This window comes from Penicillium cinerascens, assembly GCF_028974065.1.
Source record: "Penicillium cinerascens strain IBT 15544 chromosome Unknown scaffold_4_segment0_segment1, whole genome shotgun sequence".
NCBI lineage: Eukaryota > Fungi > Ascomycota > Eurotiomycetes > Eurotiales > Aspergillaceae > Penicillium > Penicillium cinerascens.
In genome coordinates this window covers 2,528,423-2,550,874 of record NW_026695298.1, presented here as the reverse complement: position 1 = coordinate 2,550,874, position 22,452 = coordinate 2,528,423, and the positions used below count along the sequence as shown (strand labels likewise).

The following is a 22,452-nucleotide window of genomic DNA, read 5'->3' as shown; positions in this document are numbered from 1 at the left end:
ACTTGAGAAGCAGAGAATGGGATAGAGAAGGAAGAAATTCTACGTGGGAGGGGTTCAACAGTTATATACGAGTAGGCGGGGAGGGAACAGGAGCCGGACTCGGACGAGAGAGTCCGGACAACGTGGACGGGTAAAATGGGAACAGAGGATCACTCAAGTCCCGAAAGAGGACTCGAGGCTACGTAGGTACGGTAGCACAAGGTGAAGAGTAAGCTTGGAAGCATGAAACCCAATGGTTTCCCTGGGAAGAATGTCCGAAGTTCGGGGCCCACAGGGCGAATTTATCTTATCCTTTAAGGTCACAGATTGCTTATCTGCGGTGGCGGCACCCGCCAGCCTCTCTCTGCTCTTGACACCGGTCAATTAATGCTTTCCAACAAGGGGTTTCCCGCTCGGATCCTGGATCTTCCATCCTCTCGTTCCGTCTTAATTTCGTCGGGTGCTGGTGGTGGCTCCTTTGGCCCAGGGTGACTTCCTGCCCCATCGGATCGGTCCTCTCCGATGACTGTACATCTGCATCGAACTAATGTAACCTAGAGCACAGCTTAGCAAAGACCGGTCGGGGATCAATGCCTGTGCATGATGCAATGATATTCACAGTCTAAGAACCCACCTGCGATCTTCATGGACGAAGAAATCCGCTCTGGGGAATCCGCCACAAGCTTCCTGCTTCGGCATGTGAGTCGGGTGCGATGGTCACGTGCCACGCTGCAAGCAGCGTAACGCTAGTCCGAGGACAGTAATGACCCACCACCTTATCTGATCCCTGGGATTCCTTTTTTTAATCCGGTTGACTCACAGGAACACTCTACACTGGTCAATCTTTATCAGCCCTTCCCATGCTTAACCCCCCGTTTTCCATGCCACCCGGCCGAAGTCGTTATTGACTAAATCGGCACACCGGCTCTCCATTCTCGGCAAATCTAAATTCCCCACCGCGGGGAATTGAGAGAAAGGGAGGGGCTGAGGGGTTGATCTCGGTGTTGGGCAGTCCGCGAGGGAACAAGAGCAGCTTTACTCATAATATCACTATGAGTAAAGTTAATACAATTTGTTGCACACCATTCTTCTACTTCGTACCTTGGTAGAAGATCCGAGCTCCTGTCTCGGACAAGCCACGGCGCCGACCTAACATGCGGCTCGAATATGAACACATTATCCCCATGGTTAAGCTCTGACGGTCCCCGGGTCAGGCACGGCCCTGTCGTGTGATGCCAAGGCTCCATACCAACCCTATTTGCTGCTGTGGTCCGATCATCGGCATGTCCCCGGCCGGGGTTTAGATACCCTGGGACGCGGCATCAGCCCGTCAGCGCCAGCCTGATTATTGGCGGCAGCGGCGTTCAGATTATCCGTTTGCGTGCCACTGATGATCTGCCCCAAAGCCCGCTTTCCCAGTATCCGTTACGCCGATTAACCCCTCATCGCTGGCCGCTGATCCGGCACCAAGATCCAGACGGTCATCTTTTCATGACGTTCTCCAACGCACGACGGCACAAAAAAGCTCACCGGGCTTAGAGTACTACTTTTTACCGTTTACCCGGCGCTGGACATCATTCTCTGGCTCGGGTTAATAGCCAATTGCGGGACAGGTGTATCTGCATACACTGAAGTAACAACCTGCCAACAGTCTCGGACAGATGCAGCCGAAAATCGGAGCCACCTATATGGTTTTTTACCCTCCAAGATTAGCTCAAATGAATTGTGGGAGATTCTCTCTGTAAATAAGGTTCAATGACTTCCGATGTACATCTGAAACGGTTTAAGCTTCTAGTTTCTTCTGGGTGAAGCAGCTAGTCGCTCAGTCCTCGCTAGGCTGCGCATAGCGCATGCACCAGCATGTGGCATATCTTATCAATCTCGAGGTTTTGACTCATGCCGGCTGCCAGAATTCTAATTTGATGTAAATGTTGCACCATACAAGGTACTTAAGGTGTAGTCTCGAGCTAGTAACGAAGAGTGACACGTGCATAGCGTCTCAATTGTTTTAAATGATCTGAGCCTCTGTTCCATGTATTTCAATTGCTTCCTTCACATCCCCGTGAGGGCCTTGTTCCATGGGCACCAGCAGAAGGTCATATCAATTTCTATAGATTACTGGTGCCTACCAGAGGCTGTATACTGAATCACTCAGAGTTGGAAAAAAGTCATCTTAAGTGCCTGTGCCTGCATTGAAAAGAATAGAATCTGGACTAATGAATCAAACTCGAGCCTTCACGGTTCAATTCACCTTAACTACAGCGCAGAGACCCAAGGCACACCAAAACGCCGGGACTACGAGAAGGCCGCATTAGGTATTTATCGAAAGCTTCCAATTGTCCGACACCCATAGACAAAACTGTCATTAAAGACTCTAATAACTCTATAGCTCCGCAAGGCAAATCGATCTAAGTGACCCAATACAAAAAGTCCGCTATCCACTCCAAATCTTGGGCCTCCAACCCCACAGCCACGAACAAGCCTTTCCTAGCGCCCGAACCACCCATGTGCCCTAGACCCATCACCACCCTCAAAACAACACCAATAAACATCCAAAAAGATAGCAACGGAGAAATGTTCCATCAACTACAGTGCACAACCCATCCCACGAAAACAAGGTGCATGCCCCGCTCAGCCACCCAAAGTGGCTAGTGGTACCAAGCAAGGGCATCGGCGGTCTCCGCAACCCCCCTCCTCAACACTGCGAATAATAATAGGAAGAACACCACTTACGGTTTTCCTATCAGCTCGACACCTCCTAACAGTTCCGAGAGTCTAGCGTGACACATTGGTTTACTCGAGATCTGCGTGTTTGCTTCTACTTTACGGCCGAGATGTTGGCTCTTCCCCGCATCGTGGCGAAGGGGATGTTGATGGCTCTCGGAGGGAACACTGCAGTGGGAGTTCGGATATATTGGCCATCCGATAGAGATACAGTATTTCTTTGGGCATCGGATCTCCCTACAGTTGCCGGATTCAGGGATATATTAATACATACGTAGCCCTTTTCACTTCTGAGTGGCCGATATATTACGTCAAAGTCACACGTGGTTTTAGCCCCTATGAAACCTTAACAAACTCGGCGAACAAGTTCATTTTGCTTCTTTTGACCAGGTTTCATGAAAGAATGAGGCGAACCCCGCGCCATGTCGTTTCACTCAGCGTCTCCGGAGGGGGTGAATGCCTCCCCCACTGCCAGTGATAATTCTCCGAATGCCGAAGTAACTATAGGTTCTAGGGTCACATTTCCGACCGGAACAGTGCGGGGAAATTCCTACGGTCTATGCTACGCGAGTCATGGGTTGTAACGGCAGCGCAGTGTTGGCGGTGACGGGGGAGTTGATAGATCACATTTCGAGGGCGAGTGGTTGAAAAGCACTGAGAGGCGGTGATTTGGAATTTGGAATAGTGGCCTTGAAGTAACTAGGTACCGAGGTCCCACTAGGGATGCTACTGTATACGCACTTGTTGGAGCGTCGGGATTTGAGAAGTCAAGCTGTAAGATACAATCTGTCCTATGGAAGGTAGTTCCCGTTACGTGTTACCTACCAGTCCACGACCGCAGTTGTCGTGTTTTGTAGTCGCGTTTGGAAATCAATAAAGATTGGCTAATACCAGGCCTTCCATGTGGTTCTTGGTCGGCAGTTTTCGATTCTTATTCTTACAATACGCTAGCTATATGAGGGTGATGTGGGAAACGGAGAGCATCGCTGATATCAGCATGGCAGTGCATAGTGTCATCTAGGAATGTATCTTACTCGACAGGTTCCAGTGCAGAGAGCGACCGGCAGAATATCATCTTACCGACCATTGCGCAGCAGCACAGGCCAGCGAGCGTGACCAGCTGCCACTAGTGAAAAGATGATCAAAAGTAGCGCTGGGCCCAAGCATTATACACTAGCTGATTAGTTAGTATAGGGCGTGTCTTCCAAATTCAAGAGCTGCGGATATTCAAGTCATGAATCCCTCACAAGACACGAATCGGTCGGCTTTGCAGAAACAGGTTTAGGCCAATGCGCTTCTGGCGCCAAAGGATCTGCCCCATACTACTGGTCCTCGTGCATATCCTGGTACACGGGCCGCAGAATCCGTGCAGAGCGTATCGCCCTGGTGAACTCTGATTTTCGCGATGGTACTTTGACGTACACCGCGCGGTATGGACTAGAGCACTGCCTTTAGGAGCTTACAGATCCAAATCCGATCGCTAGAAGGCTGAGCTGAACCCGGACTGTTCCCCCATCCGGAAATGAAATGCAGGTCTTGCATAACTGCGACGGGGGAAAGCCAAACACTGCCTCGAATTAATCTATTATGTGGGAATGGAGTGGATCCGGACGTGGCAAATTGGCAAATTAGATGAGTGTCAAATAAAGGCAACTTGCCAGGGATTGTCAGCTAGTAGAAAGGGCGAGCAATAGGCGATTGTTCAAAACTGAAATCAATGCCGACAACCCCTGGACATGGCGTTTGGTATTTCGTGCAGCTGACGGGCCCACCGGATCTCGACTCCAGAAAAGGGGAAACCTAAGGTCCAAACAGTAATTACAGACCGAGGAGACATTAACAACCACGCGAATGCGATTCGTCATGGCAGGACGATCAGCTCTGTCACTTTCTCATCCGGGAAAGATGGCGATTGGGCCGAAACTGTGAGGTTTCCGCCTAAAGGGAAGAAGGACCACAGCTCGATGGGTGGCCCCTGCTTCGCGCCAGGGCTTTCGTCGTGAGATCTTCGAGATCATGAGAGCTGATGACGCCACTTTTGGGGATCCCTACTGTATTTTCCCGCGTGTCGAGACGCTGAATGGCTGGTCTTCCAAGGGGGGGCAAAATGCGGCTGGCTTTGACTCTGGGCTTGCGCACCTCATCCTGAACAAGCTGTGGAGGATCGACCCTTCTGTGCTTGTTCCCGAGTACGACTTCGGACCCTCTCGGTGCGCCACGCGATCGCAAACTAAGCTATCGGCTCTTGGGAAGTCGTCGCCTCTCTTCTCCCCTTTTGGATTCAGGGGTGTTGTTGTGCAGCGTCCGGGTGAGCCAGTGGCAAGGGTGAGCATGTGTTTAGCATGTGTTCTATGACTGTCAACTCCAGGGCCGTGATCGATTGGTCACCGGAGACGCGCGATGTGTAGAAAGGCACGTCGTCAATATATGGAAATGAGGATATCTGACCATTCGTCTCCGCGGGAACGGGTCCTCGTGGACGATTGATTCCAATCACGACCGGGCACCTTGCAGCAAGTCTCCCGCCTCGGGATTAGCTTGGCGAATCGTCTCCCTGAACAGGTAGGACTCGGTCCCAGGGCAGCCCCTTTTTAACCAACCCTGATCCCGGGAAGAGGATTCAGGACAAATCAAATCAAATCAACGAAAAAAAGGAGCCTAGTCAATCGGCACGTTAGGTACAATTGGGGAAAAGGCCAGAAAAGGAGGAGCGGGTGGGTAGGATGGTAATTAGAATCGACGCCGTCGTGAACTGGCGGGCCAATGGGATGGATGAAGTGGACGGCAAGATCTCTCTAACTGAAAATATGCAGCGTCACCCGCAAGGACGCAGCCTTACCAAACTCGGTGTATCCAGGTACCGGGGCCCATGAATACCTTAGCCGAACACCGCTATCTGCCCGGATGGAAGTATGAGGGATCCCCATTTCCGTGTGGAACGTGCAACCGGCCTATACCGTAGAATGACCATTACGGAATCATTTCACTGTAATTCCCGTCTAGATCGATCCATCGATCCAAGTATCCACCAGCGACCCGTGGGCAGCCAGATCTGAGGGATGGACCTAGTGGCAATGATTGGCCTGACCGGATAGACCCGTTCTGATGGATCCGATTCAAAACCAAAAATACTCCGTATACATGGAATCCACTCTCCGCACGGTTTCTTTCCCCTTCCTCTTTTTCTATGAACGTTCCAGAATAAAGTTAACGATTTTCTTTTGACCTCATTCTTATCTTCCTCCTGCCCTGCTTCTTTCGGGCTTCTTTTGTCCCCCTCCGTCTGACCATGTATGTCTGCTCTTCTTTTACCTCTTAAGCCCGGCCGCCTTGCCCTCCTCCATTGTGAATGTCATGAGTTGTCTGTTATCTCCCCGGATGGCCCTCTCCTGACAGATGTCCATGAATAAGCCTCAATCTGGCCGAGGACTCGGGGCCATCAGAGACCTGTTCGGCTCTGCTCGCGCGCCTCCCCCTGCCTCCCCTTCCTCCCGGCGTAAAGTCTCCGTTCTGGTGCGTCGAGGAAGGGATCTATTCTCGAAGTATCATTCCCTTCCTCTGCTTTTGTTCTTGTTCACTTGTTCGGGCTGCCAGATGACTGTTGGGGGAAGCGGACCCAACCCCGCCGGAAGCAACACCCCAGCAGAACGCGGCACAGCCAGAGAGCCCGGCGGCAATGAAAAGAGAATGTCAGACTAAGACCGTGATCCAACCAGCAGACAACCAGTAGAGCCCTCTAGACAACCGTCTTCGTCACCGTCCCGCATGAACTCACAACAATTTGATCCGGCTACGATGATCGGCCTGGCCGGTGCCTCTCCCTGGAGAACAGACGACAACTTCGACATCTTCGAATGGTATCCGCGCTACCAAAGCTGTCAACGCTACTTCCTGGACCATGCACAGCACAGCGTCCCCGTCCAGGCGTTATCCGCATTCTTGAACATCCGACTACCCTTCCAGCGACAACCCAGCCCGGTCCCCAACTCGAACCCAGTATCCACCCCATCATCATCGTCATCCTCCGGCCAGACACCACCCGGACCCGCCTTCATCTCATTGATTCCATACATACGCCGCCTAGTCGCTACGGGGATGGATTTCCCGGGAGTTCTGCACGGCTTTTTCGGAGACGACTGGGGCAGCGGGGTAGGACCATTGCACGAGCAGGAGCGGCGCAATTACCTCTTCGCCGCCAAGAGCGGAGGCTGGGCCGAAGTGAAGAAAGAATACGACATGGCGCCGCTGGAAACAGTCCCATTCCTACGCCCGCTTCAAGGACCCTTGGACGCCGAGATCGAAGCCGCCGAGCGAAGCTGGAGTGAATGGCTCGCCATGGAAGACTGGATGGTGGGACCACGGGCGCCAGATAACCTTCACGACTCGTCCTCGCAGAACTCACGACCTCGAAGCGCACGCGGGTGAACACAAAAAACACACATTTTCCCTTCCCTTCTACGACATGTCTTCTTTTTTTTTTTTTTACCTCTCCTTTTGGGCATCCACGGCGGGTGACATGGCGTCCATTGAGTCGAACCCCATTGGTCTTGTCTAGCGATCCTGTTTTCTCTACATCCAGCGGCTTCCTGGCATCTGTCTAATACAGCATTACACGAGGAAATCATTTATGGCACCGAGCCGGAAACTGGCGAGCGCCACCCGCAACCCCCCGGCATGTATACGCAATACAGGGGAAACTAATTGCGCTCCAAAACTAGATTTCGATGGATATATGCTACCTATATACTCCCCAATCCTATGCACATAGCATGCCACTCTCTCCATATGCTGGACAAGAAACTTCAAGGGGCTACGGAGCGGCTCCGAGCGACCGCTAATGAAGCTTCGCTACCAATCGGGGGCCGTAGGGGTCATGAGAAACAAAAATTACGGATGTAAACCCGTACCAACATCTATTCGGGATAGGCGGAGATAGCAAGAACCTTGGAAAGGTATTTCAAATTCTCAAATGTCTCCTTTGGGAAAGAACAAACGCAATCAACAAGCGTGTATCCGCGGACATCCCGCGGACGTCATTCGGTCGGGAAGGCGACTGGATCGGCTCCGAGGTGGAGGCAGAGAGGCAATTCTTGAAAATCACTGCCACTGTCAGCAAGAGTACCTTGGGAGGGCCATTTTTTTATTCCGGAGTTACTGCTTCAGAAAAGGAGCGTTGAGCCCAAACGGGGGCCAAGTGACATCGGTGAACCGGCACTTTTTTTTTTCGTTCCGAACCCCACCAGTTTGCGCTCTGTGGGCACCCCAGATCCAATCCCAGGCTCGGCCGCTGATTTCTGTCCCTTGGATGAGGTGGGGGTTCCGTGTTATTTATCCTCGTTTACAAGGGTGAATTCGGAGGTTATGGTTCGCGGAGTATATTCGTGCCAGCATCGTGCAATCTCAGGTCCGTGTAACGGGGAGGTCCCGACCGACCCCTGGCGGGGATATACGATACTTATCTAGGTGCCTAGGTAGGTACTTTCCTAGCTAGGTAGGACCCATCTTGCAGGCCAGAGACTTAGCAAATGCAGGAACCAGCCTTAACTCATGAATGGTTCTTAAAAACCTACTAGTCCAGTGTAACTCGGGGACAGGGATACGAAGCACCACACTCACAAATCGGGGAAGATCATCAATCCAAAAAAAGCCAAGGTTTCCATATAGGGGAGATTGAAGTCATAAAAAAGTCCGTGCCGCCGAAGCATGTGGCGTGGCTGAAACGGGGGCCTAGCACGTAGCTGGTCTTTACATGGCGCTAGCACTCCTGAGTAATGAGGAGCCCGATGCCAATTGGATCTTTGGATCCAAAATTCTCCGAAGATCTCGTTACACTTTCGTTACACGAGGCTCAAGATTTTCGCTTCTAGATTGCCGTGGGCCCCTCGGGAATTCTTTTCCACTTAGCCTTCGCACCGCCCCCCTACGTAATCGTTTCGTATGCGTATACTAACACTGTCCCTCCCAATAGCTGGTGAGGCGGGTTTTTACAGCTCAGGGTTCAAAACTGGCTTTTTTTTCGTGAAAAACGACACTAATGCAATGTACCTGATTTTGGCCTTTTTGCTCCAAGCGTGAGAACGGCTATCGGTGGACTCCTTGCTTTCGTGACGTGCAGCTCTAGCTCGCCACTCAATTTCGATCGCGCGATCGTCCTGTCGACCGATAGCGTAAGTGTATTCCTAGAAAGGGTTACCGGGAGGGATTCTTTCTTTCACTAGGCACATTTATGCCTCCACAGATCTACCATCATTTTTACCGGTACGCCGTTCGTTGTCAAGGCTAGACACGATACAGACCGTTCCCCTCCCCCCTCTTTTAAGTGGATCTGGAATCGTGGAATCAGTAATCGTGGAACGGACTCCTCCCGGCACACGGCTGAAATCTTGGGTCGAGTCTCCATCGACTCCATTCATCGTCCTGTCCGTAACGGTCCCAAACATGGTTCGGAAGAAGAGCGCAACTCTAGTTGCCTGCTTGGATGGTAGTCCGGGAGGTCCGCATGGCATGTTTCCGCGAGGACTGTCTCGTGTGACGTGGGGGTGCATTCGAAGTCTAATTTGCGGCGCCAGAAAGATTGGATGGGGATCGTTCGGGACGTGCGTTGAACGCTTCCTATCTAGGTGATAGTAACTGATATAGCTGGAGTGGCTTCATAGGGGTTTTTGTTGGTGCCGGGGCTTGGAGTACAGGATTGGTCTACTGAAAACGTCGGATGAAGAATGTTGAAGAAAAGTCTATAAGAGAGCACCAGAAATACCGGGAGAATGCTAGTTACACGTTGTTCACCCGAGGCGGTTGAAAGACGCGAGTGTTCCCACGTGCAGGGTTGCCTTGTAGGAAAGCCAGTGGCACTGAAGCTTGATCGGCCGGTCTCGAATTCACCGATGAACCGAAAACCAAGGCGCCGTGGGCATAATGGTAGACAATCTGGTCATTGGATCGACTAGAAGATTTGCGAGTTTGAATCTCTTGTAGAAACTCAGGGGATCGCCAGCAAGAACCCTGGTGGGTTTCATGATCACATTTCTTGAATGGGGTTCCATTCAATTGCCAAAAGTGATCGTGTGATAATCGACGAATGTCCATTTGGTCGCTGCCACCATGTCTCATGGATAACCTCTCTATGCTCTGCATTGATGCAGCTAGGAAATCATTGCCTTTCGGTAATATATTGCAGGCCGAGGACGTATTGCGGGCACGGTCACCAAAGATTGCCTCCCCAAGACCAGAACAGAAGAGACAATTGATTTCACCCAGAAGAGACGACCAGGCCAAGCCTTCCTTTTCCAGATGCTCTTTTTTGAGCTCAGATCGAGTCGAGTCCATCACAATGTCCATGAATTCATATCCGTATATCGTGGATCGCTTGGGCTTTTGTGGGGATAATCTGCCCATGTTGATTGAAAACTTCATGATGAGTTGGGCAACTGTGAGAGTGTGTATCCCCGATCCCTCGATTACCATATTGCCTTTGTTCCGTAAAGCGTTCAATGATGCTAGTGGGCTACTTGCTCGAAGATCGGCCTTTGGAGCGTTCGATACTAGTGAGTCTTTTTCCACGGAGTGCGTATAGACCAACAGCATATGGTGCAAGACGGAGAGCAACGGGACCATCCAGGCTCTCTTCTCGCGAACATCGTACAGGATGATTTGCTCCACGGCGCTGTTTCGCAGGCACTTCAGATACATCGCGGACGGATCAAATCGAAGGCTGTTGGTCGTTCGTTCAAAAGAACCTCCGGCTTGAAGACCGATCTGTACCGGCGAAGCAGTTTGAAAAACGCCCTGTAGATTTGCCCCTTTCCATTTCCAAGTGATGGGCTTGTTGCGAGCGGAAGACCAAGTCACAGTAGGAGACAAGCGATCAGTTCCGAGAAGAATCTGTGCTCGGGAGCACCATCCCAACAGGGCTTTCTTTGACTGTAGGTAGTCCAAAGATTCAGTTTGGAGCCACTCATATTGTGTTGCTTCGAGATTGGCGACCTTAATTTGAAAATCATCCTGGGCTATCTCCAAGTGCCACAGAATCCTTCCATCTTCCGTCTCACGGATAGGAACAAGCGCTGTTGAGTAACCCATGAGGATGATACCAGAGTTGACTAGCACTGGGTATTCGACCGCCGACAGTCCGAGCATGCTCTTAAAACCCAACTCCAATCCCCGACACGAGGAAACTTGTTCAACATTTGGCTGCATTACAATTACTGCCGAGTCGAAAAGGCCATGCCAGCAAGTGTTATCTTTTGAAGAGATTGGGATTGGAAAAAGCTTGCTGAGATTCACACAATCTCCGTTGATTTCTGTTGTTGAAAGGCACATTGAATCTGGCGATGGAGTCCTAACCACACGGCATATGAGTTGCATAATTTCCAACAGTTCTGGCGTCGAAGCGCTAGTCTCGATATGCAAACTTTTTTTCGGAGCCCGCGCGGGACGTCGAACTACACTCAGGCTCATGTATCCATCAACTAGGAGACAATTCTTAGCACTATTGCAGATGCATATGAAGAAACTTACCATAAAGCCCCCCTGGTCCGATGACACTCTGGCAAGGCCTTGCAACACCCGAGGCCCCAAATCTCCGTATGATCTTTCAAGGAAACAGTGCAGTGTATCAAACTCCACTGTGTCCACTTTCCTGATCAATGTCCCATAATCGAACAACCAAGTATTCTTATCCCTCACATCGCTCAACGCGGCTGACGTCCCATAATCGAACAGCCAAGTTTTCCTATCCTTCACATCGCTCAACACGGCTAGAGGCTTCCAACGAACGGCTGGAAGCTCCCAAAGAACGGCTGGAAGCTCCCAAAAAATTGTTTGCTGTAATGACGTTGAGTCAAAAGTTTCGACTTCAACACCCATATATGTTAGGTTTTCGGCAAGTTTTTTTGACTCGTACACTTTTCTCCTCAATAAAACTTTTCCCATTGGGCCGAGAGAGGCCCCTCTTTGAAGGAATATTTGGATGAGTTCAGAACTGCCCCCATGTATTGCTTTTGAGACAGCATCTCCGTAAGGTCCACTGTAGAGTGGAAGCGCAGGATTTGCTCCTGCCTGGAGCAGAAGATTGATGATCCTCAAATCTGCTTTGTTAGCAGCAGCAGCAAGAGCGCTTCCGAATTCTCCATTTTTAAGCTGAAGATCAACCACTGCCCCATTGGTGATTAAAAGCTTTACTGCTTCCAAATTGTCGTTGTGTGATGCAGCAGCAAGGGCACTCCCATATATTCCAGATGTCAACTGCAAATTCACATCTGCACCATGGTCGAGTAGAAGCTTGACACTCTCCATTTCGCCTCCCGCGCACGCTGCAGTGAGAGCACTGCCGTAATCACCGCATGGAAACTGCAAATTCACATCCGCTCCTGCATCGAGCAAAAGCCTAACCATATCTGTATACCCCACTCTGGCGGCACAAGAGAGAAGGCTTCCATGGCGCCTTGATATCATATTGACATCGACTCTAAAGAGTCCGATGAGATTCAACGAACTCATATCGCCCCGAAGAATTTGTTCAAATAATTTATTGAAATAGAACTCCTCAAAATCCGCCGGATCCCGATTGTGGCTCTTGAATTCCTGTTCAATATCCGACCGTGTCAGTATAGTTGACGGACGTTCATTCGCCCAGGCTCCCAATCCGAAGTCCTCTGGGTTATTTGCTATCGGAGATGCTCGCTGTTTGCCTGATCTGATAGATGCTGGGTCCATAGTGGTTTGAGCGGTAGTACAAAAGCAAAGGCCTTAGATCAAGTTTGTGGTAGACGAAGGTGACTGGTGCGATCTTTTATAACTTACGGCGCGGGGTCGCTGCTCTGAGCCTCATTCAGACAGGGGTACTGCTCTGCGTTGGCATTCAATGTGATGACCCACCAAGCACCTGACTATTCTAGATTTTATTGGACGGCGCTGCTGCGCCCTGCACATGACGCTTGGTATTACCTAGAGCATCGAGGCTATAGAGAGTATCAAATCATGATTTTTTTTTATTCCCGATCCCTTGATGACCATATCACCTTCGTCCCGTAAAACGGTCAGTGGGGCTGGTGGACCATCTAATAGAAGATGGGCTGGAGCGTTCGATACTAGTCAGTCCTTTTCCACGGAGTGCGTATAAACCGGCCACCTACTAGCAGAGACCTCTCTTTTTTCTTCCTGTACGATCTTCCTCGTGCGCAAGGTACATATTGCGATCGCGAAACCGTTTGTAAAAACATCAAAATATATATGTTAGCGTTCAGTGGTTTTTGTCGGATTATAATGGTTAAGTTAGATAGGGTTGTTGAAAACAGTTCTAAACTGCCCGGCGCCATGTAGAGTTCGTCTTCGGTGTGCCAACCGTCGCTTGTTATTAAGGGGAATGAAATGCTGGCGACTCAAGTTTTTAGTTCAATTTTTGCTACATTCTCTTGCAATATATCTTAACATATGTACTTTACTCCCAGCATTGTCTTACGGTACTGCCAGTCTTAGTTTACCGCCTTCCAAATGAGGCTTCGTATAAAAAGTTCCCGAATCTCGAATCTAATTCAAACCGGTCTTGAATACGAATTCGTACGAATCATCGTGTTCAATGATAATTCGATTCGATTCATGCGAAGCGGTAGCCGCTCCCCGTTAACTCCACCTCTTTTCTTCCCCTATCCAGTTCATTCCCGTTCCAACCATCCTTCTCTTTGAATATTCAGTCCCCGCCTTTAATTCAATAATTCCAACTCTCCTGATTGTCCCCCAACTAGCCCGTTCATTATCGGCGCACGTGCGCCATCGGCTCGCTCGAACCCCCTGTATCTCCAGTTCTCCGGAACCTCAGAACATATTGTACACTGTTGTGCCGAGCTCCGTGACGCCAGAGCTAGCCACACGCACCCACTTCCTAGCCTCGGCTGGGACCCATCCACCATGGGTTTCGTTAGGCTGGGCCAGGCGAGGTCCATCTTCTCCGCTATGCTGGCCGCCTTGCTCGTGTGCATGGTTTATCTCTACTGGACCCCAACCATCGCATCGCCCACTATCTCTACCGTCCCTAGCATTGCCTTCGAGGTCCCCTTAGTCGAACGCCAAAAGGACTTCTGGAAAGACTTCCACCCCCTCCTCACTCGTTATAATCCCGGTTGTCCGCCCCCGGTGAGACAGGAAAATGCACCCTCAATCCATTTCAACCCCACCGAGGAGATTCCTCGACCTAACCTGTCCAAATTGACCGAGGAGTGTCTCTGGCTGCTGGAAGGGTCTCACGACCAATTCCTAAAGGAAATCACCAAACCGGGGCGAGAGTTTAAACCCGTCCATACCCTAGGAACGCGAGGAATTGTATCGACGGCTGGCGCGGCGTATCTGCCGGTCTTTGTTAACTCGCTTCTTATGCTTCGTCGAACTGGGTCCGAATTGCCGGTCGAGGTATATATGAAAGATGCAGACGAGTATGAGAAACACCTTTGCAATGATGTGCTTCCAGGCATGAATGCGCAATGCTTAATAATGAGCGATGTTATGGGCAACGAGGCCATTGAACACTATCAGCTCAAGAGTTTTGCTATGCTTTTCTCCTCTTTCGAGGATATGATCTGGATGGATGCGGATTGTTTTCCGCTAGACAAACCCGAGGATCTACTTGATTCGGAGCCATACACCTCAATCGGTATGGTCACCTGGCCCGATTTCTGGTATTCTTCGGCGTCTCCCGTATATTATCAGGTTTCGAAACAAGAGATCCCGCATATGACTACCCGCCAATCGACCGAGGCCGGTGTTATTCTTATTTCAAAGAAAACACATTTCCTTCCGCTATTGCTCGCTGCCTATTACAATTTTTACGGTCCGTCTCACTACTTCAGACTACTCACCCAGGGAGGACCCGGGGAAGGAGACAAAGAGACCTTTATCGCTGCCGCCGGTGCACTTAAAGCTCCCTTTTATACTGTGAGTGAGAAAGTGCAAGCAATTGGGCATAAAGATACAACCAAGTTTTCGGGGTCGACTATGGTCCAATCGGACCCACGAGAAGATTATGTCCTTACCTCGCAGGGCAAATGGAGAGTAAAGGATCCCTCCGTGGCCCCTGCTCCACCTATCTTCTTTGTCCACGCAAATTATCCGAAATTCAACCCCGGAGACAACGCCTTCAATGCGGGTTCGGAGTCACCTACGGTCAATGAGAACGGGACAGATATACGGATATGGCAAGGTCCCCCGGAAGTTCTCCAACGACTCGGATTTGACGTGGAAAAGGCTTACTGGGAAGTAATAAAGCGGTCGACCTGCGATCTGGAAACGGTCTTTGAATCGTGGAAGGGCAAGCCAGGTCTTTGTCAGTGGGTCGAGGATCACTGGAAAAAGGTCTTCGCTGAGCCTCATGAAAACAACCCAAAATTCACACAAGACGGTTGAGCTTGTACCTCATTATGCGACCTTGCTGCGCTTCGGGCCCCTACATGGTGGCTAAAAAGACGAAATCAACCCGTCACTTGAAAATGACTAAGATGCTACGAACGAGTCATTTATATTTCTTAGAGACTTTCAGGGTTTCCTCGAATGACAGTGCCGGATTGCTATAACTTTATCAAGGCTGTTGAAGGTCGCTGGGGCAGAGCCATCAAAAAACTTTCAAAGGTCGCGGCCGCCGTGCAATTACATGCTGGTTGAGCGCCCACACCTGTTTCCGAGGGAAAACATGCACCTTCTCGTGCATGGACACTGCCCTTAAGGGACACCGTCTGGTTCGATTCTTCAAGATGAAATGAATAAGGAGTGTCTCACCAGACACAAGAGATTACCTAGAGCATCGAGGCTATGGAACGAGCATTGAGTATCAAATCATGATTTCGTTGAATTAAAATACACTGTGCAATCATATCAACCTTTTTACCTTTTAACCACCAAAACGCCAACGCTAAATGCTAAAAAATCGAGCACCCAAGATATATAGCAACCAAGGTATCAATTAGAATTCAAGCCAAAAGATAAAACTCGTTAAACAGCGAGCTGAAAAAGGGTATCTTGGGGTCATCAAAAGAATCGAGTACTAAGTATGTACAATTCGGGAGTCAAAATTTTGTAGGTCATAATCGTGTCATCGTGTTGACCCGCTCGGAGAATCCTTCTGCTTTGAAGACTCTAACGAAGAATTCGCATTAGAATTGGATGGCGATACGGAGTGCCCGGTGCTGCGGTATTGCGGGCTTTGATGTGTCTCGCCTGGCATGGGAAGATCGGGCATGAGGTCTGGATGGGAGACGAGACTTCTTCGGCGCGAGAGGACGCCGCCCAAGGACGGGTTCTCTTTCTCGCGATGGACGGTGCTGACAGCGGTGCGGCTGCGGCGTCGGTGGCGGCGGAGGTACTCGTTAGGTACTGGGTCAACTTGTTTCTTGACGGCAGGGACGAGGTTGAGGTATAAGGGGAAGATAGCACCCGCGGAGAAGGCGGCCACGAGGACGCAGAATGAGTACGGGGTGCCATGGGAAAGGTAGGCTGCGTACTCAGCGAAGGGGAAGTAGACTCCGCCGCTGACTGCCGCGGTGAGTAACGCTGCGGCGGTTTTGGTGTGTTGGGCGGTGCCGCGGAGGGATATGGCGAAGATGATGCTGTAGGCGCCGCTTTCAAATAGGTAGACCATCATTGCCATGGCTATTGCGGCGGAGCCGGTGGTTTTCATGCAGAGTATGGAGAAGAAGATCATGCCGATGTAGGAGACCAGTAGAATCCAGCGGGGCTTTAGGAACCATTGCGTGAAAGCGGCAAGGAAGCGCCCGATGGCGAATACGCTGTGGCCTATTGTCAGGATATCGAATGGAGTGAGAGAAGTGCGGTCGTTTGCACTCATGACGAAGCGTTCCAGACTGGTTGAGAGGACTTCTTGTCCAGCCACGTAGAAGAACTGTGACCAGATACCCAGACCAAGGGTCAACCAGACCACGGGAATGCCGAGGACCTTGGTCATATTGTCTTCTCGGCGGCGATTTGCTAGTTCTTTAAGGTCTTCATCGGATGCTTCGGGGATTGGCATGTAATAGAAGGCGACCGCTAAGAGGACGTCGAAGAGAGCGATGCCAAGGTATGTCCATTGAACATTCACCAGCGAGGCGACATCCTGGACATTCTTAAAGAGGACTTTTTTTGCAAGTAGCGGCGAGACGACACTGCCAATGGCCTGTACACCCTGGGAGATATTGAGTCGAATCTCAGAGTTCTCAAGGGGTCCGCAAAGAGCGATAAAAGGGTTGGCTGCAGTCTCAAGAACAGCAAGACCAAAACCAACAATGAAATTTGAGATTGTGAACGCGGTTGCGGAAGTGAGGACAGCGGATGGCCAAAAGACCAGGGCTCCACAAGCATAGATGCAAAGCCCCGTGATGAACGTAGACTTGAACCCCCAAATCTTCAAGACCGGCCTGCCGACTAGCAGAGGACCGACCATGTACCCACCAAAGTAGGCGCCGTGGAGACCCAGTGAATGCCACGCGTTGAGGCTGACAATAGTCTGGAATTGTGTATTGAGGATGTCAAGCAATCCATATGCGAAACCCCACAAAAAGAACAGGAGAGTAGTCAATGCGATAGGTGCAATTGACTCTCTGTTATTCAGCTTGAGCATACTTTCTGGATTATTTACGTTGACGAAATCGAAGAACCTGACGTTAGGAGGATAGCCGGATGTAGTGGTATGGGTGTATGCCTCGGCATCGGAAGGACGAGGTTCTGGGTGGCCTAAAAAATCCATCATACTCATAGGAGCACTCGACTCTCGTCGCCGGGCCGTGTTTCCACTCCTGTTTTGTGAGGGTTTGCTTCCGTTGCTGTCTGCTGGCGATGTTGAGGCAGAAGGGCCCCCCAGGGTCGCTGCTGCTGGAGGCAAAACGACCGGGCTTTCTCCTGTTGCATAATTGTTTCGTGGGCTGGTTTGAGTGTCATTGCTGCCTCTGATCAACTTGGGCATGAGACGAGAGACGAGAGGTTTGAGGCTTGGGACGCAGCCGCATATTATTGAGATATTGACTTCGACAACTGACCACATGAATGAGAGCGATGCGTACCCTACAAAAGTCACCAAATTAGCTCAATCCATGCCAGAAATCATCAAACGGATTGATCATACAGCTGAAGTCTGCGCCGTCAGCATTCTGAAGATGAATCGTCTTCACAGCCATTGAACGAGAGGTAGCAGCTTGTTGGAGGAAAGCGATTCGAATGACATCGACAACAGCAACGAAGAAACCAAAGCTGAAAGTAATGACGAGGATCCATTTTTGCTTATATGGCAGACGCATCTGCGTCAAGAGTGGTATGGGGAGAAAAAGGATCGCCAGGTCGGTGACGATGTTCACAGGAGACGAGGAGAGGTAGAGCGTGACGATGTTGATACATTTCGCAGAAGAGGGGATCGTTGAGTAAAAGGCTGCGGAGACGGGATGACACTGAAAGACATTGACCATTGTCAAGGCGAAGCCTGCCGCATTGACAACGACCAGGGTGACATAGTTGGCCCGTCGGAAGAATTTCTGGTTTTGCGTCAAGGTCAAGTAGAATACGAGGATCGAGGTTTTGACGGCCATCAGTGCCGGATTCTAACCCCGTCAGCATGCGACCCGATGTATGAGGGGGTATACTCACGTAGAGCACCGTGAAGGCATAGTTGGCCTTGTTGAGGGCTTCCTCGTTCTCAGGTAGGACGTCGCTCGCATGGAGACCGAGTCCTTTGTAAGTCGCGTAGAACAGCGAGAATGAAAAGCCAAAGTCAATTATCTTAGATAGCATTAGCCAACGATCCAAAGCGCAATCGACCTGGCGGGCGCATTTGGTGCCAGTCAATTGGGGGCGCGTCACGCCCTCCAACCCCGGCAACATGCAGGGTCCAGGCCTGGAAAATCCCACATACCCATGCGAGCAGCATCAACCAGTCGTGTAACCCAATCTTACGGACGACAAAGATGCGCGAAATGAACCGCAGGGCGACGAAGACGCTGGCGGTGACGAAGAAGGTGATCGAGACACCGAGGGTGGCCGGTCGGCGCGTCTCCATCTTGACCGGGCGCACCGCCGCGGCGGCGAGCAGCTGGGGTCGTAGGTCTTAAATGTAGCGTCGAAGAAACGATGAGACTTGGCGGGTTACTGCATCACGGAGGGAGGAGTCGTGTCCGGGTCGCAAAGCTCCATGGTCTTGTGCCTGTGCCTTGTGTGAGGAGAAAGAAGCGTAAAGATGGCGAATCCGGGGTAAAAGGGTCCGAGAGGTGAGCTTCGGAGTGGATGGGGTTAAAATGAACTAGTCGAATCGACAGAGAAACAGAGAGAGAGACAGAGACAGAGGGGAGATTCAACAAGTAGATCGAAGACCAGCGGTGACAAATTCGCATTTGCGACCGGGATCGTCGAGTGTTATTGGCCCCCGCGATCGGAAAGACCGTTTTCCCTCAAAAGGGTCTATTCACCGCCACTGTTCCTGTTGTCTTCGTTCTCGGTCTCGTTTTCATTCTTATTATCTCTTCGGCAATGCTGTCTTGTTACTCTGCTCTGCGAATCGAGATTCCACCCCTTGTCAACGAAAAGAGAGACTTCTCGTCCCGTCGACCGGGACGCCGGTGACGACGTTTGCCAAATCAAGGTCGACGCCACCTTCTCGAGGAGCTCTTCCCCTGGCTCTACGAGTTGCACCGGGAGCGCTTTAGGCAGGTCGGTTAAAATCCGAGCGTGAGCTTCCGCTTACCCGAACGGTGTTGGTGAGGTAGTACGTGGCGGGATAGAGCCCTGGGCCACTCTTTGGTTAGGCTTTATTCTCCGTTTTGACACGAGAACACCGTATCCGATCTTCCCGGGTAGGTCAGTTTTGTGCTGTCTATCTTGTGAAGTCTATATAGATGGTTTTTGTTATTGACACAGCCATACATTTCATTTCGAGGGTCTGCGAGCTTGCAATATATTTCACTTCTAATCTTTATTTTTACTTCAATCCTACCGATAACCACAACCTACCTTAGGGCACTGTATTCAGCCAAAGCTAACAGATCTACGATCTGACATTCCTAGAGCTTATCACGTGGGCCATGAGCTTGGCGTTGCAGCTAGATTAGCTTACGCCCGATGATCTTATCATAAGGCTCCATATAGAACTGCTCAGTGAACTACTCGTTATCAATCGGTTTATCGGCACCTTTTCATGTGATTATTCAAGCTTCATCTTCACGGTCGATAACTAGACCCCGAGAACCACTTTGAAATGACTTCACCGTGCAGGCTGCAGATGCCAACCCGCTAGCTGCTTGGCACAAGCCCTCATTCGGGTAAGCCCTTGCCATTCCCCTCTCACTCACCCGATCGGCTTGCATTAAGTTCCGTTCCATAACACCGATTCCACGTTCTCTTTATATGGTTCTATTAAAAGAGTAGCTTGAGACATTTGCTTGCACCGACGGGGATGCGCGGTCCGCCCGTCGATGCAGAACGCAGCCAACTTACATGGACTACGTTCCGCATGATCGCTTCGCTTATTCTAGATGAACTAGCTGCAGGAACATCTCCGCTCCTAAGCGAAGTAAACTAATCACCTGTGAAATCCTAGGCATGTATCTTCTCGCTTGAGTACGAGGTATATAAGCCATGCAGGCTTCAAATCAGTTGACTTCAGGTCAAGCGAGTCTCCATTTCACCTCTCTGGAATTTCGCTGAGACTGCCACTGAAGGCACTTTTCCCAGTCTCATTCCTCCAAGATGAAGCAGGCCGTGCTCTTGGCTACCCTTGCCCCTCTGGCGTCGCTGAGCGGCGTCCAAGCAAATGCTGATATCTGGATCACCGCCATTTGGGATGATTTCAAGGAGGCCGTGGACTGTGCCAGTTGCCAGGTACAGCTAATAAAAGCGAATACCTACATGACCTCCGGCTAATGGTATCCTTTGTAACCAGGCTCTTCTGGGTGGTCTCAAGCTCGTTGCTGATTTTGGTGAATCTTTCCTGCAGGATGTTCTGACTGGTGTGTGTGATATCAGTGGTGTGAGTTTCTTCCTGTGGCTGCGAACTACCTAAGCTGATAGAGAAAACAGGCCGAAGACTCTGACGTCTGCTCCGGTATCATCGCAGCCGAAGGGCCAGCGGTGTACTACTCTCTCAGGAACTTAGAACTGGGCTCCCACACAGCCAAAACGTTCTGCTCCAATCTGGTCGGTCTTTGCGACTATCCAGCGGTTCGACCGTATAATCTACCCTTCCCTTCACCGAAACCAAAAACAAGTCGACCACCACCAAGCGGGAAACCCCCGATTAAAGTCGTCCACTTCAGCGACACCCATGTCGACCTATTCTACGAGACCGGCTCCAGCTTCGATTGCACCAAACCCATCTGCTGCCGAGCATACACCGAAGACGATGCCCCGGGAAAAACCTCATCTCCATGCGGCCCCTGGGGCAACGCCAAATGCGACCCACCGCGTCAACTCCAACAGAGCATGATGAACGCCATCGCCTCCCTCGACCCCGCCTTCTCAATCTACACAGGCGACGTCGCCGCCCACGACGTGTGGGAAATAACCAAAGCCGAAGTCCTCGAAGACTTCAATGTAACCTACGGCGCCATGGAATCAACCCTCGGCCTGGTCTACGCTGCCATAGGAAACCACGACGCCGCACCCCTGAACCTCTTCCCCACAACCAACATCCCAAGCACCTACAACCCCCAATGGGCCTACGACACCCTAACGACCGCCTGGCAGGCCCTAACCTCCAACAACCCAGCCATCTCCACCGCAAAAGAGTACGGCTCCTACTCAGCCCTCCACAAAAACACCAAATTGCGCATAATCTCCTACAACAGCATGTTCTACTACAAATACAACTTCTTCTCCTACGAAGAACCAATGGCCTTCGACCCAGACGGACAGCTCGCGTGGCTAATCTCCGAGCTTTCCGCCGCCGAGTCCGCCTCCGAGCGCGTCTGGCTCATCGCTCACATCCCAAGCGGCAATGCAGACCATTTCCACGACTACTCGCACTACTTGGACCAGATAGTCGAGCGGTACGAGGCTACAATCGCGGGTTTGTTCTTCGGACATACGCATACGGATGAGTTCCAAATTTCCTATTCTGATTATGAGCATCGGACCTGGGATACGGCGACGGGTATGGGATATGTTGCGCCTTCGATGACGCCGACGTCGGGGCCGCCTTCGTTTAGGGTTTATGAGGTTGATCCTGTTACGTTTGCTGTGTTGGACTTTACGCAGTTTATTGCTAATATTACTGATTTGAAGACGGAGCCGCAGTGGGTGGAATATTATTCGGCGAAAAAGGCTTATGGGAGTAAGTTGGAGGTTCCGTTCCAAGGGGGTGAGTTGACACCAGCTTTTTGGCATAATGTTACTGTGGCGATGGAGAAAGATGATGCTCTCTTCCAGGAGTTTTGGGCCAGACGCACGCGCGGGTTTGAGGTGCCGGGGTGTGAGGGAGATTGTGTGAGTAACGAGATTTGTGCTCTGCGTGGTGCGGATGCGCAGTATAATTGTGTTGAAATCACGCCAGGGTTTAGCTTTGAGAAGCGTGAGGAGAGGAGTGTGTTGCTGGAGAAGCGGTCCCAGCCGGAGTGTAATCATGCAGGGATGGCGCCCTTGTTGGTGAAGATTGCCCATCGGGCTAGTTTGGCTAGGGAGATGGAGTGTTATATGGAGTCGGAATGGTGACGAGAGCATATTTGTAATTGAAGTAGCTAATACTCCATATATTCAGTTCTATATCATCCCTGCGAGTGCTCAAGCCGGATCAGA

At 50.8% G+C, this 22,452-nt stretch overlaps 6 protein-coding genes across 6 annotated transcripts; 4 read left to right on the top strand and 2 right to left on the bottom strand.

The window, feature by feature from the left end:
• Positions 1-4,719: 4,719 nt before the first annotated feature.
• On the top strand, positions 4,720-5,079 carry N7498_010070 (uncharacterized protein; the record flags this gene model as incomplete). The annotated part of the gene is made up of 2 exons (XM_058457126.1): positions 4,720-5,011; positions 5,072-5,079. 2 exons carry the CDS (start codon positions 4,720-4,722, stop codon positions 5,077-5,079), a joined length of 300 nt encoding a protein of 99 aa, XP_058304025.1.
• Positions 5,080-6,468: 1,389 nt separating this feature from the next.
• On the top strand, positions 6,469-7,128 carry N7498_010069 (uncharacterized protein; the record flags this gene model as incomplete). Its single annotated transcript, XM_058457125.1, has 1 exon — positions 6,469-7,128. The coding sequence occupies one exon, from the start codon at positions 6,469-6,471 to the stop codon at positions 7,126-7,128; it is 660 nt and encodes a 219-aa protein (XP_058304024.1).
• Positions 7,129-9,474: 2,346 nt separating this feature from the next.
• On the bottom strand, positions 9,475-12,417 carry N7498_010068 (ankyrin repeat domain-containing protein; the record flags this gene model as incomplete). The annotated part of the gene is made up of 2 exons (XM_058457124.1): positions 9,475-10,893; positions 11,221-12,417. 2 exons carry the CDS (start codon positions 12,415-12,417, stop codon positions 9,475-9,477), a joined length of 2,616 nt encoding a protein of 871 aa, XP_058304023.1.
• A 1,191-nt stretch (positions 12,418-13,608) lies between these two features.
• N7498_010067 (alpha-mannosyltransferase) lies at positions 13,609-15,096 on the top strand (the record flags this gene model as incomplete). Its single annotated transcript, XM_058457123.1, has 1 exon — positions 13,609-15,096. One exon carries the CDS (start codon positions 13,609-13,611, stop codon positions 15,094-15,096), a length of 1,488 nt encoding a protein of 495 aa, XP_058304022.1.
• Positions 15,097-15,778: 682 nt separating this feature from the next.
• N7498_010066 (putative MFS monosaccharide transporter) lies at positions 15,779-18,727 on the bottom strand (the record flags this gene model as incomplete). Its single annotated transcript, XM_058457122.1, has 4 exons — positions 15,779-17,742; positions 17,804-18,272; positions 18,319-18,450; positions 18,584-18,727. The coding sequence occupies 4 exons, from the start codon at positions 18,725-18,727 to the stop codon at positions 15,779-15,781; spliced, it is 2,709 nt and encodes a 902-aa protein (XP_058304021.1).
• Positions 18,728-20,409: 1,682 nt separating this feature from the next.
• On the top strand, positions 20,410-22,368 carry N7498_010065 (sphingomyelin phosphodiesterase; the record flags this gene model as incomplete). The annotated part of the gene is made up of 3 exons (XM_058457121.1): positions 20,410-20,541; positions 20,603-20,689; positions 20,740-22,368. 3 exons carry the CDS (start codon positions 20,410-20,412, stop codon positions 22,366-22,368), a joined length of 1,848 nt encoding a protein of 615 aa, XP_058304020.1.
• Positions 22,369-22,452: the final 84 nt, after the last annotated feature.